The sequence below is a fragment of the Muscardinus avellanarius genome (assembly GCF_963383645.1).
Source record: "Muscardinus avellanarius genome assembly, chromosome: 22".
Classification (NCBI taxonomy): Eukaryota; Metazoa; Chordata; class Mammalia; order Rodentia; family Gliridae; genus Muscardinus; species Muscardinus avellanarius.
Window position 1 is genome coordinate 15,687,971 of NC_137808.1, and position 11,996 is coordinate 15,699,966.

The following is an 11,996-nucleotide window of genomic DNA, read 5'->3' on the forward strand; positions in this document are numbered from 1 at the left end:
AGAGCAGGCTTACCGGAGGCCGACTCCACCATGGTCTTCATCTTCAGAGTGAGGAGCTCTGTGAGCAGGCGGATGGAATTCCGCTGAAACTTCTGCAGCGTCTCCTGGCCGGCCGACACCGGGCGGGCTGGCGTGGGAGAGGACGCCGGGTACTTGGCTGCCCTGCCAGCCCTGGGCAGTGCGGCCTGTAGCGGGGGCAACAGCGACGGCAGTTTCTTCTGGGGGACCTGCGCGGGGGGCGGCTCCGCCAGCACCACCGGGGCGCATCCGAAGCTGATGTCCAGGCCCGGGATGCTGGACGGGGTGGGCACCGCGGGGTCGGTGATGAGCTCCTCCCAGGTGAACTCAAAAATGCTCCTGATGTCCTTGGGGATGGCGACGTTCGCTTTGCGACAGAGGACCAGGAGTTTGGTGATGCGGGCCAGCAGCGTGGGGGCCGTGGCCAAGTACTGCTGGTACAGTTCTCGGTTACTCTTGACGTCGCTCATGGTGTCTGAGGGTGCACAGTGCTAAGAGATAATGTCCATCGCGGAGGAGAGGGCATCTGCAGCGGTCAAGACTGAGAGGGCTCTGAGAGACAGCCGAGAGCAGAAACCTAGCAAGGTGCCTTGGTGGCCGGCGGAGTGCTGAGACGGCCTCCACAGATCATCCGAGGCCGCGGTTCCTATCCAGGAAGGAGAGGAAATCATGGGTCATTCCCCTGCCCTAGGGCAAAGGGCACCGATCCTGTGAGCTGCTTTAGAAGGGCCTGGTCAAGCCGGGTGTGGAATGCCAGCATTGGGGAGGCTGAGACCGGAGGATCGCGGTTCACGGACAGCCTCAGCTACTTAGTGAGGCCCTCTGCAACTCAGTGAGACCCTGTTTCCAAATAAAAAATAAAAAATAGGGCGGGGGTGAAGCTCGGAGGTAGAATGCCCTGGATCCCCTCCCTGGTACAATAATAATAATAATAATAATAATAATAATAATAATAATAATAAGGCTGAGGGTGTAGCTTGGAGGTAGAATGACCCTGGGTTCCAGCCCCAGTACTGCAATAAAATAAAACAAAATAAGCAGAAGGCCTGGTTATGAGGATGTTCCCAGAAAAGCTTCAGGGACAGCCACAGGGCCCGGCACCACAGCAGGAGGCTGGGGGCTGGAGGAGCTCAAGTCCAGGTATGGGGAAGGTCTCACTGCACCTTTTAGAGTTTTAGATCCAAAGGTGGAAGGCACGCCTGGGGTCTACAGATTAAAAACTTGCAAAAACAGCCGGGCGTGGTGGCGCACGCTTGTAATCCCCGCGCTTGGGAGGCGGAGACAGGAGGATCGCGCAGGTTCGAAGCCAGCCGTGCGCGCTGGCTTAAGAGACCCTGTTTCCAAATAAAAATGTAAAAATAGGTCTGGGAGTGTAGCCCGGAGGTAGAAGGGCTTCCAGAAATCCCAGTACCACCAAAAAAAGAAAAAAAAAACTTGCAAAAACAAAAGGACATTTGTCGGCTGGCTCTCCAGGGACTGGTGACATGGAAGTGCTCGGCTGCAAGGCCGGGAAGGGCTGGGAATGATCCAACAGGCACATCAGAGCCCGCTTGGAGGACCGAGGAAAATGCTCCTGCACAGTTCAGTGCTTCATAAAATTGAGAGTGTTTCATCAAATCCAAGACACCAGCGATTGCAGGACGCGCGACCTTACTAGAGAGAGGGAAATCGACGGGCCCTCACGGACTGTAAGATGTGTCGCGACATCAGAGCTGGTGAAGGCTGAGAAATGTGTACCTTAAAGTCAGTGGACGGTCACAGATACTTTTCCACCGCCACAGAAGAGCTTGAGGGTTCTGAGTGGTGATCAAGTGTGAACCTGGAGGAGGTTTAGCAGACTCACGACTGGGTCAGCTGGCCAGCAGCAATGAATTACCATGTGGTAATTACTGTGTATTTCTAATTCTTAATAATTAATAATTATAATTAACTATAATGATTAATAATTACTACTTATAACAATAAAGTATCATTGTTGATTATAATTATATATTACCATATATAATTATATATTATATATAATAATAATATAATAATATATAAAACAGTATATATTATACAATATATAATAATATATTATAATATATTATAATATAATATATAATAATATACTTATATAAGGTAATATATAATTATAATAAAATAACAATTAATAATAATAATAATGGATTATTTATTTATAGTACTGAGGATGAAACCCAGGGGCGTTCTACCTCCAAGCTACACCCCCAGCTCTATTTTTTAATCTTTATTTGAAACAGGATCTCAGAGTTGCAAAAGGCCTCACTAAGTAGCTGAGGCTGGCCGTGAACCGCGATCCTCCTGTCTCAGCCTCCCGAATGCTGGGATGACAAGCGTGCGCCACCACGCCCGGCTATTTTTAGTTTGAAACAGGGTCTCACTGGGCTGTTGAGAGCTTCACTAAGTAGCTGAGGCTGGCTTCGAACCCGTGCGATCCTCCTGTCTCAGCCTCCCAAGTGCGGGAATCACAAGCGTGCTCCACCACGCCCGGCCAGCCCTATTTTTTATTCTTTCTTTTATTTTTGGTGGTACTGGGGTTCCTGGAAACCCTTCTACCTCCGGGCTACACTCCCAGACCTATTTTATACTTTATTTGGAAACAGGGTCTCACTATGTTCCGAGAGCCTCACTAAGTAGCTGAGGCTGGCTTTGAACCTGAACGATCCTCCTGTCTCAGCCTCCCAAGCGCGGGGATTACAAGCATGTGCCACCACACCTGGCTTACTTTTCATTTTGAAACAAGGTCTAAGTTGCAGAGGACCTAAATTTCGGAGGCTGTCCTCCAATCTACAATCCTTTTGTCTCAGCCTCCCAAGTACTAGGATTACAGATGTGCACCTCCACGTCTGGCATTTTCTGTTCTATTTTTCATCTAACACCAAGTCTGGTGGTCATACCAACCAGAAACGGAAAACTCTATGTGCCACTGAAGTCCAACAAACAGCCTAAGAGACCTACACAGACGGCAATAAACATAAGAAGCAATTCTCACTAAAGAATTTAAGAGGAGAAAAGCCAGGCGTGGTGGCGCATGCCTGTAATCCCAGTACTTGGGAAGCTGAGACAGGAGGATCGCAGGTTCGCAGCCAATTTAAAGCACGGCCCTCCACAATTTAGTGAGACCCTGTTTCCAAACAAGAAATAAAATCGGGCCTGGGGTTTTAGCTCAGAGGTAAAAATGCCTCTGGGTTCAATCCCTGGTGCCAAAAAAAAAAAAAAGAATAAAAAAAAACTATAAGAAATTTAAATTTATAAAGGATATAAGAAACAGGGCATGATGGAGCATACCTGTAATCCCTGCACTTGTGAAGCTAATGCAGCGGGATTGCAGTTTCGCAGACGGCCTCAGCAATTTAGCAAAGCCCTCCACAACTTAGTGAGAATTTGTTTCAAAATAAAAAATAAAAATATTTAGAAGGTCTACAGGCTCCCTGATAGCTACAGCAGCACAGACCACTCTTTGGTTTCTTTTCTTTCATTTATTTATTTATTTATTTATTTGTGGGTCTGGGGATGGAACCCAGGGGCGTTTGACCTCCAAGCTATACCCCCAGCCCTATTTTTTTTTTTTTAATTCTGAAACAGGGTCTCACTGAGTTGCAGAGGGCCTCACTAAGTAGCTGAGGCTGGCCGCGAACTGCGAACCGGTGTCAGCCTCCCCAATGCTGGGATTATAAGCCTGCGCCACCGCGCCCTGCTGGTCTCTTATGCTAATATATGTCGTCTAGATGCTTTTGCGCTCTGGTTTCCCTGTGTCTCACACCAAAATTCCCTACCTCTCCTAACTCCCGTGACCTTCCGCATCTCTCCTCCTGCCTGCGTTAATTACTCCCCTAAAATATAGGCGGGTTTCTACCAGGGAGCCGAACAATAGTATAAATCTCCATGCAGTTACGCGCTTGGTAGAATTCCCAATGAACGGGCATTAAACTATCGTTAAATAAGCTGATTACTTACAAACATCACTTACACACAGTCTTTAAATGCAGAGGCATCAAATAATGGGTATCTTTGTATCATAAAAAAAATGGGGCTGGAGGTGTAGCGCAGAGGCAGAACGCGCCTGGGTTCAATCTCCAGTGCCCCACACACACAAAGAAAAAAGGAAAATAAAAAGGAAAACGCTGTGCGGAGCGTCACTCCTCCCGGGAGTGTGAGGAGTGAGCCAGCGGCCCTCTTTCCAGGTTTCAGGTCAGGGAGAGCACGCGAGGCTTTCTCAGCCAGAGAACAAGTGTTAACAGGCCGGGAGCTCGGAGCTCACCCCAGCGCCCAGGGACGCTCAACACTGACCGCACTTGGCCTGTGACGTCACTCGTCCCCACCCACCTCCTGACCCTGAGGACCCGCGAGGGGCGCACGCTGGGCAGAGTCGCGTCCTCAGCGGAGCTGGAGCAGAAAAAGGTCCTTCGCAGAAGTGGTCAAAGACCCAGGCGCGGTGGCGCACGCCTGTCATTCCAGGACTTGGGAGGCTGAGACAGGAGGATCGCGGTTCGCGGCCAGCCTCAGCTACTTAGTGAGGCTCTCTGCAACTCAGTGAGACCCTGTTTCAAACTAAAGAATGAAAATTAGGGCTGGGGGTGTAGAATTTAGAAATAGGGAAGAGGGGGGAGGGGAGGGAGGGAGGGAGGGTGGAAAGAAGGGAGGGAGGGAGGGAGGGCAGGCGGACAAAATAGAAATACACAAGGTGCCTGGGTATGGATCTGGTAAGGGGAGCAAGCCACACCCATAGCACCCCGATTTCTGCCAAAACAAAGGAATTTCCACTTTGGAGTATATCTGTAATGGCACTCCAAAGGTACAGAAGAAAAACAGTTGGGTGTGGTGACACACACTTGTAATCTCAGTGTTTGGAAAACGAGATGGGAGGATTGCAGGTTCAAGGACAGCCTCAGCAAGTACTGAGACTCGTGGCAACTTGGCACAACTCAGTTTAGAAAAAGGGGGTGGTGCTGGGGGTCTAACTCAGGGGTAGGATGCCCCTGGATTCAATCACCAGTATCGAAAAAACGAAAGAAAAGATAGAAAATATAAGTGGCGCACGCTTGTAATCCCGCGCTTGGGAGGCTAAGACAAGAGGATCATACGGGTTTGAAGCCAGCCTCAGCTACTTAGTGAGGCTCTCAGCAACTTAGTGAGACCCTGTTTCCAAATAAAGTATAAAATAGGTCTGGGAGTAAAGCACAGAGGTAGAAAGCGTCTGGGTTCCACCCCCAGTAACACAAAAATAAAAATCAAAGATATATAGGAAGAGCAAAGGAGCAGGTGTGCTGTGGAGTCAAGCAGAATGAATGTGGGGACTGAATGGACTTTGGGAAAACCAAGGGCATCTGAGAAGGAAGCGAAGGGAAGCTTGGGTGGGACTTAAACCAGAGAGGGTTTGCATTCTCCCTGTTACTGACACTGATCCAAGAAGTATTCTATTAAAAAGTAATAGCTGAAGGATACACAACTGAATACTTCAAAACAATGAAAACCGGGGTATGGCGCGGCGCATCCCCCATCCTAGGACTCGGGAAGTTGAGACAGGAGGGCTGCAGGTTCGAGGTCAGCCTGGGGCTCGGCTTACAGGAAGCAGCTTCCTCGGGTGACTGGTCCGCTCGGGCGTGGCTGCAGGTGCGTGCCCGAGACCTGCCTACCTGTGAGCAGTGCCTTGGGTCCTCCAGGTCACGTGGGGGCTGGGGAGATTCATAGACGTGTTTGGTCATAAACAGCGTCTGGAGGAGGCTCTCTCTTTGCACAGAGGGAAGAGGAAGGCTTTGACATAAAGCAGCCCTTGGAGTAAGGGGCTCCGGGCAGCCCAAGACGGTCCGGCCTTACCTCAGCCAGGCTCAGGCCGACACTGGCTGCCCGACCCGGAGGGGATTCACCGGGGCTCCTTGTCTCCTCCACCGGGAGGCGGACTGTGGCCAAGGGGCCCTTGTGGAGATGGGTCCCCAACAGGTCCTGTCAAGGAACCTAAACGTGACCACTTGGGACCAGTGCTCCTAAGTGTGAAAATCTTTTTGGTAGCCGGGCGTGGTGGCTGGGATGACACTTGTCACCCCAGCACTCGGGAGGCTGAGACAGGAGGATCGCAGTTCGTGGGCAACCTCGGCTACTTAGTGAGGCCCTTTGCAACCCAGTGAGAGCCTGTTTGAAAATAAAGAATAAAAAATAGGGCTGGGGGTGTGGCTTGGAGGTAGAATGCCTCTGGGCTCCATCCCCAGTACAACAACAACAACAACAAAAAAGATAAATAATAAAATAGGGCTGGGGGTATAGCTCAGAGGTAGAATGTCCCTGGATTCTATCCCTGGTACCGCAAAATAAATAAATAAATAGATTAATTAATTAAATAAAATAAAATCTTTTTTGTGTTTTGGTATTGGGGGTGGAATCCAGAAATGTTCTACCTTGGAGCTACAGTCCCTACCCTGTTTTATGTTTAATTCTGAAACAGGGTCTCGCTGGCCCTGCTTCAGATGCCCAAGCACTGGGATTGCAGGTGTGTACCACCGTGCCCCCGACGATCATCTTTTTCTTTCTTTCTTTTTTTTTTTTTTTGCAGTACTGAGGATGGGACCCAGGAACCTTCTACCTCTGAGCTACACCCCCAGCCTATTTTTTCTTCTTCATTTTGAAGCCGGTTCTCACTGGGTTGCAGAGGCCTCACTATGTAGCTGATGAGGATGACCTTTAAGGGAGGGGCGAAGGCACGGGTGGGTGTTAAACCAACACACTCCTGGCCACCCCGGCCGTAACGGTGAAGTAGTGCAGACAACAACGGAGCAGCCCAACAATCCTGTGTGTTATCCTCACAAACTATTAGGCGGTCATTAAAATAATAGGCTAGAGCTGGGCGTGATGGCGCGCCCTTGTCATCCCAGCACTGGGAGGCTGAGACTGGAGGACCGCGGTTCAAGGCCAGCCTCAGCTACTTAGCGAAGCCCTTTGCAACTCAGTGAGACCCCGATTCAAAATAAAAAATAGGGCTGGGGTGTCGCTCGGAGGTAGCATGCCCCAGGCTCCATCCCCAGGACCGCAAAATTAAGTAAATAAATAAATAAATAACCGAGAGGGTAAAAGGGAAAAAGACCAAATGGCACATTGTACATTAACATGTCCCATGAATGCCTGTACAGATGAAAAGCTTAGAAGCAGAGATATACAAAGATTTTACAAAGATTTAAAATAAGGATGATTATTCTAGGCAAAAAGTCAAACCAGGGCTTACTCTTGTATTTCTTATTTTTTCTTGTTGTTCTTTTTTGGTCCTGCAGATTGAACCTGGGGGCACTGTACCTCTGAACTACACCTTCAGCCCTTTTTAAAATTTATTTTTAAACAGAGTCTAGCTAAGTTGCTGAGGTCTTGCCAAGTTGCTGAGGCTGCCTCTGAACCTGCAATCCTCCTGTCTCAGCCTCCCAGATACTGGAAATATAGGTGTGCACCACTGCACCCAGTTGGCATTTTCTTGTTCTCCAAAAACAATCCTGAGCCGGGCTTGGTGGCACACGCTTGTAATCTCCCAGCATTCGGGAGGCTGAGACCAGAGTGTCACGGTTCACGGACAGCCTCAGCTACTTAGTGAGGCCCTCTGCAACCTAGTAAGACCCTGTTTTAAAATAATCAAAAATAGGGCAAGGGGTGTAGCTTGGCGGTATAATGCCCCTGGGTCCCATCCCTAGTAACCAAAAAAAAAAAAAAAAAAATCCTGAATCCAGTGATCGTGTGGAGAGGGTGGTGTGCGTGGTCGAGGAGAAGCAGGCATCCCATGTTCGAGCTCAGGAAACTTAATTACTGCTAATTAAGCAGAAACAGAAGAGGGCGCAGAGCACCCCAAGGCCAATCCTAAAACCAGCCCACGTTTCCAACAAGCACATGAGCTTTCAGGGAGGGGACAACATGGCAGTTCAAACTGTCATTTCAAATGAGAGCCGGAAAGAAAAAAGCCCTGTCCCTCAACACCCAGGCACCGAACCCGTATTCACTATGCGCAAACGTATCAAACACAGCCCTGGATTTACTGAGGTCGGCCACAGCAGATCGTGAGCCCCAGGCCAGGGTGAGAGGTTTTCACAACACACTCTGCTCCGTGAGAACATTTTGACTTCTCGTTTGTCTAGTTACACACCAACCCCATAGTCCCTGGCCCCTGGCCCGCAGTAACACTCTTAAAATGCGAGATAGATGCCCAGAGCCTCCACCAGCAAGATGCCCAAGCACACCAGGACGGAGGAGGGGCAGGTGTCGGGACCAGGGGCTTGGCCTCGTGTGTTTGAGGCTCAACACCTTCTTCTCGGTGGCCAGCACTTACCCGAGCTGAGAAGTGTTTTCTGGAACCTGAGATCCAAATGGCTCAGCTCGGTTTCCCGGCTTACAAGGAAACCGACCGCATCAGCTGTGGCCATTGTGTGTTAACTGTAAAGGCCAGTCCCCACCCCCATTCCAAATTCCAAACTCTACTGCCTCAACTGCGTGTCACAGGTGAGCGGGAGGCCAGGCCCTGGGCTGTTGGGGGGTAGGTGACCCCGTGGGTCTTTGAGCTGGAGCTCACGTATATGGATTGAATGCGCTCCAGTGGGAATGTTCTGCAAGCGAACACAAGGACTTACGGAGCCAATTCAAATGAACTGAACCCGAACACCCAGAGGCCTGGAGGGGAGATTACAATGAAAACGTAATTCAAAGCAATGTCTTCCAACACCTTTCACTGGGCTCCACAAAGGCTCAGGGGTGGGGACATCCTCTCAAGGAGCTTGTGCCGTGTGCCTGCTCCCGCGTGACACCCAGACACAGAATTCCTTTACCGGCATTACGGTAATGAATACTTACCGTATGCCTGGTAATAGCTGGCTGCCAATCCTTTCCTTACTAGCAGGAAGATTGTAGGTGATGGGACCATAAAGCCTATGCGAACAGGTCATGTGGGGCTGTGCTGTCCCGTTCAACTGCAGAAGATGCACAGGGCTGGGGCGCTTCCAAACGAGGTGAGCCGGACCAGAGAACTCGATTTTAATTTCGTTACGTCTAAAACTCAGCCAGGCATGACGGCACATGCTTTGGGAGGCTGAGACAGGAAAATTGCACAGGTTCGAAGCCAGCCTCGGCTGCTTAGTGAGGCTCTCAGCAACTTACTGAGACCCTATTTCCAAATAAAATATAAAATAGGAGCCGGACATTGTGGTGCACGCTTGTAATCCCAGCACTCGGGAGGCTGAGACAGAAGGAGCACAGTTCGCGGCCAGCCTCAGCTACTTAGTGAGGCCCTCCGCAGCTCAGTGAGACCCGGTTTCAAAGTAAAGAATAAAAAATAGGGCAGGGGGTGTAGCTCGGAGGTCGAATGCCCCTGGGTTCCATCTCCAGACCCAGGAAAAAAATAAAAAAATAAAAAAGTCTGGGACTGTGGCCCGGAGCTATAAAGCCCCTGGGTTCCATCCCCAGTAACACACACACACACACACACACACACACACACACACACACACACACACCTAAAACTCAATATTTAATTTGGCTATTAGAAAACTCTTATGTGTGTTTATTATGTTTGGAACAACCCTGATAGAAATCTACTTTTCTCAACTGAATATTTCATTTTATTATTCTTTTTTATAGTACTGGGATGGAACCCAGGGGTATTCTATTCCAAGCTACATCCCTGGCCCTATTTTGTATTCTTTATTTTAAAACAAGGTCTCAGTAAGTTGCAGAGGGCCTCAGTAGCTGAGGCTGTCCTCAAACCCACAATCCTCCTGGCTCAGCCTCAAAAGGCTGGGATTACAAGCGTGAGCCACCACGCCTGGCCATCAACTGATCCTTTTATGACATTAAAATACAGATCAGGATGAGTCTGGTGATGCACACCTGTAGTTGGGAGGCTGATATAGGAGGATTGCAGGTTCGAGGACAGCCTCAGCAATTCAGTTAAGGTCCTTTAGCAACTTAACAATTATAAAATAGGGCTGAGGGTGCAGCTCAGAAGTAGAATGCCTCCGGGATCTACCTCTAGAAAAAAAAAAGGCTGGATATGGTGGTGCGCACTTGTAATCCCCACGCTTGGAAGGCTGAGACAGGAGGATCACAGTTCGCGGACAGCTTCAGCTACTTAGTGAGGCCCTCTGCAACTCAGTGAGACCCTGTTCCAAAATAAAATAAATAAATAAATAATAGGGCTGGAGGTGTAGCTCGGAGGTGCAACGCCCCTGGGTTCCATCCTCAGTAATGCAAAAAAAAAAAAAAAAAAAAAAACCCCACACACAAAAAAACTCACACAGATCAAATATTCCAGATAACATAGCCTCCAAGCAGAGAAACCCCGTGGACTTTGAAAACATTTCTTCAAGGAAAAATATAAGCTGAATATCGTGATACCTGTAGTGCCAGTTGCTTGGGAGGCTGAGTCAGGAGGATCACGAGGCTGGAGGCCAGCTTAAACAATTACTGAGACCGCATCTCAAATTTTAAAAAGTGGCTTCAGATGGATCTCAGTGGTAAGGCGCCTGCGTAGCATGAACGAGGCCTTGGTCTTGATCCTTGAACCAAAAGAGAAATGTAGAATATCTCACCAATAATTCCCGTGAAATGACTGTTTGGGCAGTTTGGATATACTCGGCTGAGTCAAATATAATTTCACTCTTGTCACAGGTTCTTCGGCTTGTGCTGTGTTGAGAGGGGGATACTGGGGCTTGAACCTAGGGTGCAATCCACTGTCTAGTGCTAAGCCACACCTCCAGTCCGTCCCCAGGCTCTGATATTACAGGAATGCACCGCCACGCCTGACTTACTTTTTAAATTTTTTTAAAAATTTTTTTTAGTACTGGGGATGGAACCCAGGAACATTCTACCTCTGAGCGACACCCCCAGCACTATTTTTTATTCTTTATTTTGAAACAGGGTCTCACTGAGTTGCAAAGGGCCTAAGTAGTAGCTGAGGTTGGCCTCGAACCACGATCCTCTGTTCTCAGCCTCCCGAATCCTGGGATTACAAGTGTGCGCCCAGCTGGTCCTTACATGGGTGAGGCTGGCCTTGAACCCGTGGTTCTCCTGTTCCAGCCTCTGAAGAACTGGAATTATACGAATGCACCTCTACACCCGACTTACTGTTTGCTTGGGTTTTTTTTTTTTTTTTTTTTTTTTTTTGGTGGTACTGGGGATGGGACCCAGGGGCCTTCTATCTCTGAGCTCTACCCCAGCCCTATTTTTTATTCTTTATTTTGAAACAGGGTCTCCCTGAGTCGCAGAGGGCCCTTGTGCTTCCCGGCGCCTGGCTCTGTGTGGCATTTCTGTGAAGCAGTGCTCCTTTAGAGCACCAGTCTGAAAGGCAAGCACGCTCCTGCCCCCTGCTGGAGACACTGGTGCAAAACAAGGCCCAAAGTGAGGCCGGTGGGCCTGCCTGGACTGCTGTCAGTGGGAGGGAAGTTGAGACAGGAGGACGACAGATTCAAGGCCAGCCTCAGCAACCCAGTGAGACCGTTTCAAAATAAAGAGTAAAAACGGCCGCAGGTGTAGTTGGAGGTAGAATGTTCCTAGGTCAATTCTCAATACAAAACAGGCCCATAGGAACTTGGGTAGCAAGGCCCTCTGCAACTCAGCGACACCCTGTTTCAAAAATAAAGGGAAAAGAAATAGGGCTGGGGTGGAGCTCGGAGGTCAGACGTGGAGATGAAACAGACAGGGTTCCAAGCTCCGCAGTCAGGCTTTATAGAACACTGCAAGTCTACGGCAGCGCACACGATCACGGGAACGCGTCACCGCTGGGCCGGCAGCGCACGGAGGGGGGCCAGGCCCTCCACAACCACGAGCGAGAAATCAACAGCCAGGCCCAGAGGAGTCCTGGTCCCGGACACAGAGCCGCCTGAGGCCTGTCCCTCCCGGGGAAGCCCAGGACTCAGGCGGCCCTCGGTCCCTCAAGTTCTCTCTGCCGCTCCGGGAAAGGAAGGCACGTCCACAGCACAAACCCGAGTCGGAACGCTCTC

The 11,996-nt window shown here is 49.6% G+C and overlaps 1 protein-coding gene across 1 annotated transcript in view; it reads right to left on the bottom strand.

Annotated features, from left to right (window-relative positions):
* The window catches only part of LOC308278461 (uncharacterized protein C3orf20), a gene marked incomplete at both ends in the record, with an annotated part of 37,471 nt that extends 36,983 nt beyond the window's left edge, over positions 1 to 488 (bottom strand). The window contains one exon of the mRNA XM_080718235.1: positions 14 to 488. Coding sequence (XP_080574361.1) covers positions 14 to 488 — 475 coding nt within the window. The remainder of the gene's footprint in view (positions 1 to 13) is intronic.
* Between the last annotated feature and the right edge of the window lie 11,508 nt (positions 489 to 11,996).